Source organism: Mus caroli, unplaced genomic scaffold (assembly GCF_978045245.1).
Source record: "Mus caroli unplaced genomic scaffold, Mus_caroli_1 scaffold_6, whole genome shotgun sequence".
In the NCBI taxonomy this organism is placed as follows: domain Eukaryota; kingdom Metazoa; phylum Chordata; class Mammalia; order Rodentia; family Muridae; genus Mus; species Mus caroli.
This window is the reverse complement of record NW_028227261.1, coordinates 111447435-111454776: the sequence shown is the minus strand read 5'-3', so window position 1 is coordinate 111454776 and position 7342 is coordinate 111447435. Positions and strand designations below refer to the sequence as shown.

General features: G+C 47.0%; 1 protein-coding gene across 1 annotated transcript; it reads right to left on the bottom strand.

The window, feature by feature from the left end:
• Nucleotides 1–205: 205 nt before the first annotated feature.
• Spata31g1 (SPATA31 subfamily G member 1) lies at nt 206–4797 on the bottom strand. Its single transcript, XM_021160659.3, has 2 exons — nt 4566–4797; nt 206–3582 (listed from the first exon to the last, which is right to left on the bottom strand). The coding sequence occupies exons 1-2, from the start codon at nt 4758–4760 to the stop codon at nt 217–219; spliced, it is 3561 nt and encodes a 1186-aa protein (XP_021016318.1). The 5' UTR covers nt 4761–4797; the 3' UTR covers nt 206–216.
• Nucleotides 4798–7342: the final 2545 nt, after the last annotated feature.

The window sequence follows — 7342 nt, the reverse complement described above, 5'->3', positions numbered from 1 at the left end:
TGCTGGGATTTGAACTCAGGACCTTCGGAAGAGTAGTCAGTGCTCTTACCCACCGAGTCATCTTGCCAGCCCTGAAACCTAGACTTTAAAGAAGACATAAATGGGATTTGTCTAGTTGAACTACTTTATTAGGCTTTTCTCTATTTGTTTCTATTTCCCTACCCACACCTGATTTGGTTTGGGTTATGGGATACTGGGTGCCAATATTACCATACTTTACTGACTGGATTTAGTTGGCAGAGGTCTATGCACACCCAGAAACTTATCTATTAACTTTTGGAAACCTCTGGAAGGGGGAGCCTCGTGTGATGAGGTTGAGAGCTGCTTCTGTGTTCGAATCCAAGGACAGCACTTAAAAGGGCAAGGATTCTGGGTATCACTGGCCACCAGGCCTGTCCGTGGCCGATCCTGGGGACCAGCAGCATTTGGGGGAAGCTGCTGAGCAAGGGCAGAATGTGGAGAACTCTGAGCTTTATGCTGAAACTTTTTAGAAAACCTTGGCATAGAGGCCTCTGCTGGTCTGCAGGCCCGGGCAGGATTGTTTTTCCTTGTGATAGTGGGTGATCCTAATCTTGCAGCCCTTCCACATTTCTCTGCTTTGGATTTTCTGGAACTCCCTCTCTTTTGGGTTGAAAGTAGTACTGAAGTCTTGTCTTGTCTCTTACCAGAGACCAGAAGCCCTGTACTTGAGGGCTCTCCCATGCCTGAACAGTTCTCATCAGCCTTCATATGACCCAGCCCTGGGGATGGGATTTGGACCATTGCCTTCTGTTTCATCCTCTTACTTTTCTGAGACTGCTGCTCTGCTCTACCAGAAGCTTGTACCTGAGGCTGAGAGGAGGAGTGGAAGCAATGAGGGGCCTGGACAGGCAGGGCTTCTGCCCTTTGAACTTTTGGGGGATGACTACTTGAAGAGCAGGGGTACAGACTGAGAGGATGCATCTGTTGGGGACAAGAGGAAGGTCCCCAAGATTCTAGAGTTAGGTTAAGAACTGGGGAGCTGCAAAATGAGTGATGTGAACCTGGGGATTTGAAAGTGGGGCTCTGCTGTAGTTTGTTCAGTCTGAGCTTTAATTGTTTACTCCACTGCCAGGCATGGATCACAGGATGGTCAGACACCTCTGAGACTGCCTCTCCCTGGGAGGAGGGGGCCTCTGCCTTAGCTTCTGAGAGGCCAGGCTGGATAGGCCAGGCTGTTGGTTGCGGAGGGTTCACTGCTGGAGGATTGGGGCCCTGGGAGGCTTCTCTTTCTAGTACATTTCTGCATACAAGCTCAGTTTCAGAATGTGGCTCTTTCGACAGAGCAGAGAAAAAGCTGGAGCCTGGCAGTTCATTGGCCCAGGAATCCTTTGTCCACTCTGCTACTGACTCCTTAGGCTTATAGTTGCACTGGTCTCCAGAAGGTTCACTTATGTGAAACTTCAGAACAGAGTTTGGAGGTGGACTGCATTCCCAAACTGGGGATGCAGAAACACAATGGTTTTTATTCTTCATGAACCCTCCAGCAGGCTCAAAGTCAGATAAGACTCCTTTGGGGCTGGGTTCAAGCAGGTGCTGGGATAGGCTCTGAGCTGGCAGCTCAGAGGCCAAGAAGTTATTTTTTCTTTGAATGTGCCCACACCAAGCTTTAGGTGTAAGTGGGTTCTCTATGGGGCTAACTCTAAGGGGTTGCTGTACAAGAGCTGGCGATGGGTTGAGGTTTAGAAATGGCGGCTCAGAAGACAAACATTTCCTTGTGTTGTCAGGATTTTTCCCTGTGGCTTCTGATTTAGGGACGTCATCCACAGTATTGATTCTTTTTGGTCCTATAAAGGGGACTAGAGGTGTTTTATGGGGACATGAGGAATCAGATGCCCACAGGCGTTTTTCCTGCTCCTCTGTCTCCCATAAAGCTTTAGACTCTAATACGATTCTTTGGGGGCCCATTACTGCAAAGTCTGGCAGAGAGGCAGAGGGAAGGCTAGGAGATGAAACTACATCAGCATAGATACAAAGATTTTCTGTACTAGGTGTACCCTTCAGTTGAGCCTCAGATCCCAGTGGAACACACATAGGGGTGGCTTCATAGAAACCCACATGGAAGTCCAGGGTTGGAGTTTCAGAGGCCCAGGGACTGCCTGAGGTTTCTTTGCATTGCCATTGAGGCTTAAATCCAGACCCATCCTGTGGGGGATTCTCTCTCTGGTATTCTGACAGGGTATCTAGAGGAGGGGATGGCGCTGGCACTGGAGACTTAGAAAGAGGTGGCTGCTCTCTGTATCCCGGGTTTTCCCTGACGTCCTTAGGTGCAGAAAGTCTTTCTTTGGGGTTAACATTTTTTACTTTTGACAGAGAACCTGATGGGTGACAGGAAGCTGGCATTAGGGGGTCAGAACCCTGGGGAATGCCTTTATATGCTAGAATGTCCCACTGAGCTTCATATCCAGGGGGAGTTCCTGGAGGGCCAGTCCCTTCAGTCACGGGTGCTGTGAGTTGGCAAGGGGCTGCGATTGGAAGCTCATAGATCTGAGGGTTCTCTTTTTGCACTGTGGTTTCGCAGAGAGTTTTCACTTGAGACAGGTCTCCTGTGGGGTTGACTCTCTGGCATTCTGTCAGGGAAATTGGGAGTGGGCTTGCAGTTGGCATTGCAGTTTCAGAGGCTTTTGGGTGTTCATTTTGTTTCATGGTTGTCCATGGCATCTCAAACCTATCTAGGACTCTCTGAGGGTTAGAAGGATACAACAGAGAGGCGGAAGGCAATTCTGGATTGTGTTGATGGAGGCTGAGGTCCCCTGGCCTCTTCCTCCAGACCTCAGATGAATATAAGAAGGTGGAGGATCGGAATTTTTGGAGTTCAGGCTGTGGGTACAGAGCTTGATTCTCAGAGACAGAAGGAACCTCTTTGTTCTGTGTAAACCACTGAGTGTGTACCTCTGTGTCAGGTATGATTCTCTTGTAGCCCTTAAGCAAAGGCTTAAGATTGGAGGATACCAGTGGTATAGGAGGGGAAGGTGGAGGTTGAACTAGTTGAGAACTGGGTGCTATTTCTTCCAGATCTTCCAAAATATGGGCTTCAGGGGTAGGATAGTAAGTTGAGGAGTGGTAACAGGGAAGTAGCAGGTTGTACAAAGGTGGAAAGGGGACTTTGTTTAAAAAGACAGAAGGACAAATAGACAACTTTAGTGGAAAGGGACCATCCGTCAGGAAAATAGTCTTCAAGGACTCATTGTATAGAGAGGGAAGACCTGAGGAGAGCTGGAGTTTTGTCTGCTGCAGGGAGCTCCCTGACGCTCTCTTGCTTCTCACAGGTAGGTTGGTGAGGGTCTGGAAGGTAGGGAAGGATCTAGAAGGGCTTGGGGATTGTATGAGTACTTGTTCTTGTGTCTCTGTGGCCCTGGGGAGGCCCTTAGATCTACAGGATGGCTGTGGTGGGGCTGTAGAAAATCCATTTCCAATAGGAGTGTCTTTGGAAGGATGATATGGTTTTAGTGGATTCAGAGATAAGCATTCCTTTTCCTTCTTTTCCTCATCTTCTTCTTCCTCCTCTGATTTTTGCTTCCACAGGCAATCAAAGAAGGCCAAATGGTACAGAAGTTGTAGACCCTAGGGAACAGAGCATGCTCTTAGGTATGATGGCTTCTTAGAGACATGTGATATGTCACACATTTATCACCTCTGTTCCACATGTAGACTCACCTGCCCCACAGCTCTACCAGTGGTCACTTACCCAGCTCTTCATTCATTGTTGGTTTTTTTTTCCATGATTTTAGAGCTTTATTGTAGAAAGGCAGAGAGAAGCCGGGCATGGTGGCGCACGCCTTTAATCCTAGCACTCGGGAGGCAGAGGCAGGCGGATTTCTTTTTTTTTTTTTTTTTAACACTCCTCTTTTTTTTTTTAAAGATTTATTTATTTATTTATTATATGTAAGTACACTGTAGCTGTCTTCAGATGCACCAGAAAAGGGCATCAGATCTCATTACGGGTGGTTGTAAGCCACCATGTGGTTGCTGGGATTTGAACTTCGGACTTTTGGAAGAGCAATCGGGTGCTCTTACCTACTGAGCCATCTCGCCAGCCCGGCAGGCGGATTTCTGAGTTCGAGGCCAGCCTGGACTACAGAGTGAGTTCCAGGACAGCCAGGGCTATACAGAGAAACCCTGTCTTGAAAAAAAAACCCCAAAAACCAAAAAAAAAAAAAAAAAAAAAAAACCAAAAAAACCAAAAACAAAAACAAAAAGAAAGGCAGAGAGAGAGGCGAGGGGAGGGTAGAGAAGGAGAAGCCGGCCATGGCCATGTGGAGAGAGAGGAGAAGGGAGGGGGAGAGAGGGAGCAAGAAGGCTAGAGAAGAAGCGAGAGCTTAAGGTTCCTCCGTTGTTAATGTCAGAATCCAGTTCTCATTTAGACACCAGCATCTCCCCATGCACCCTAAGGTCAGTGAAGATGCGCTCTCAAATCTCATGCCATTGTGGCTTATAGACTACATCTGGGTCCACATCCATAGCCGTGACCCTTTGTTTGACCACACGTATCACTCATTTCAGTAGTTATTCACTCAGACCCATGTCCAAGGTCAGTGGTCACCTACCTTGCCTTGTGTCATTTTATCTCCAGAGCACCAGGGCTGAACCTGTTGCCACCCTCTGAGCTGCCACCATCTTTGGATCTGCCAAACCATGAACAAGACTAGTATGGCCAGATTCCCTGGACTATGGAGGCAGGTAATGCTGCTGCAGTGCCTGCAGGCCAGAGCATGGGTCAGCTGACCTTGGAGAAGTCCCATATCTTCCTTAGCCCTAAAGCAAGCCTTCCGGCAGCCATTCCATTTTCTTCAGTCTGGTGGCAGTTTCTTGAGGTCATCACATCATCATAGAACACAGAACTCCCAACTCCTACGTGGATCCAATAGTCTACTCCTGGAGCTTAGGGCCAAATTGTTGTCTCTATCAGACAGCTCATCCCAGATGGTGAGATCTGAGTGATCCCTGTCTTTCTGTCTTGATTGCCAAGACCAGAACTATGAATGCTTTAGGAGATTTTTGTTGTTGTTTTTGTTTTTTTGAGACAGGCTTTCTCTGTGTAGCCCTGGATGTCCTGGAACTCACTCTGTAGACCAGGCTGGCATCGAACTCAGAAATCCACCTGTCCCTGCCTCCCAAATGCTGGGATTACAGGCTGCACCACTACTGCCCAGCCAGGACATGCATTTTAAACCTTGAACTATGCTATCCAGACTCTAGTTTTCGCCTCCTGTCCATGACACCTCAATCAAATAATGCAGAAACTCAGATTTTGTTCGCTTGTTTGATTTTTGAGACAGGGTCTTCATAGCCCTGCCTGTCCTGAAACCCACTTTGTAGACTACACTAGCCTTGAACTCACAGAAATCTGACTGCCTTTGTCTTTGAGTGTTGGAATTAAAAGTGTGCGCCACCACACCCAGCCCATTACTTCAGTTTTTAGGATTAAATGCATATATGTACTTAGAACAATACCTGGTAGGTAGTATATGGTGTGTGTGTGTTATGTGTTTTAATTTCATTTTTAGCACAATTGTTTTTCATGGCATTTTCATAATACTAATTTTAGTTGTCTCTTCCTCCCTGCCATTCATTTCCTTTACCCCTGCACCCCTGCCCCATCCTCCCTGCCGCACCCCTGCCCCATGCTCCCCGCTGTGTCCTTTACCCTTGCACCCCTGCCCCACACGTCACTTTCCACTTCACATTACATATTCTGTACCTTTCTTCATTGAAGCTTCTTTTTTCTCTCCCATGGCTCCTTTCTACTTCCCTGATTGCCTCTTACACTTACTTAAATACACATAAAGAAAAAATAGAAGCCAGGCTCTGCATACAGAGAGACCATGTGATATTTGTCACTCTGAGCCCATGATAGGTTTTTTTTTTTCTTTATTGCTGTGATGAAATACTATGACTAAAAGAAACTTGGGGAGGAAAGGGCTCATTTCAGCTTACACTTCCACATCATAGTTTATCATTGAGGGAAGTCAGGGTAGAAACCCAAGGCAGAACCCGGAATGAGGAGATGACACAGAAGCAATGGAGGAGTGATACTTACTGACTTGCTTCTTATGGTTTGCTCGGCCTGATTTCTTTTGTTTGTTTTTTGTTTGTTTTTCGAGACAGGGTTTCTCTGTATAGCCCTGGCTGTCCTGGAACTCACTTTGTAGACCAGGCTGGCCTTGAATTCAGAAATCTGCCTGCCTCTGCCTCCCAAGTGCTGGGATTAAAGGAGTGCACCACCACGCCCGGCTAGGCCTGATTTCTTACAGCACTTGGGACCATCAGCCCAGGGGCAGCACCACCCACAATGGCCTGGGCCCTCTGACATCAATCATCAGTTAAGAAGATGCACAGGCCAATCTCGTGGGGTCATTTTCCTAACTGCGGTTCCTCTTCTTGGATGACTCTGGCTCATGTCTGCTTTACATAAAACTATCCAGCACAGCTTGGATTGCCTTGCTTCCTATATTTTCCAATTCCATCCACTTTCTAGAATTTTAAAAATTTTATTTGTATGTGCATGCATATTTGTGTGCATAAGTGCACAGCTGTTTGCTTGTTTTTTATGAACGAGTAAAATTCTATTGTGTGTATGTGTCATAGTCACGGTTTCTATTACTGCGATGAAATGCCATGACCAAAAAGCAGGTTGGGTAGGAAAGGGTTTACATGGCTTACACTTCCAGATCACAATCCATAATTGGAGGAAGTCAGGACGGGAACTCAAGCAGAGCTGGGACCTGGGGGCAGGAGCTGATGCAGAGGCCATGGAGGGTGCTGCTTATGGCTTGCTTTACATGACTTGCTCAACCTGCTTTCTTAGAGAACCTGGAACTACCAGCACAGGGATGGCACCAGTCATCATGGGATGGGCCCTCCTGCACTAATCACCAATTGAGAAAATGCCTTACAGCTGGATCTCATGGAGGCACTTTCTCAACGGAGGGTCCTCCTCTCTGATGACTCTAGCTTGTGTCAACTTGACACACAAAACCAGCCAGTACTGTATGTACAACATTTTCATTATTCATTTTTCTGCTAGTGAATATATAGGATGATTTTATGGCCTTGCTACTGTGAATAGAGCAACAAAAGCTGTGGATGTACAAATATCTCTGGAAAAGGGGATAGTTTATCATTGAGGGAAGTCAGGGTAGAAACCCAAGGCAGAACCCGGAATGAGAAGACGCAGAAGCATGCAAAGGGTGTTACGAGGAAAAAGATCTCAGAAACACCCAAAGTGGCAACAATGAGTGACCGACGGGAATCTGAAGGTCTTTTTAGTCACCTTTGTCTTTGGCTGCAGGGGTAAGGATGTGTGTGAACTCAGAGCTATTTG

Coding starts and splice junctions, on each gene's coding strand:
- Spata31g1 (XM_021160659.3), bottom strand. CDS start 4,760: ATGGGACTTCTCCAAGGTCAGCTGACCCATGCTCTGGCCTGCAGGCAC. Junction 3,583..4,565: donor ATAAAATGACACAAGGCAAG/GTAGGTGACCAC, acceptor TCTGTTCCCTAG/GGTCTACAACTTCTGTACCA.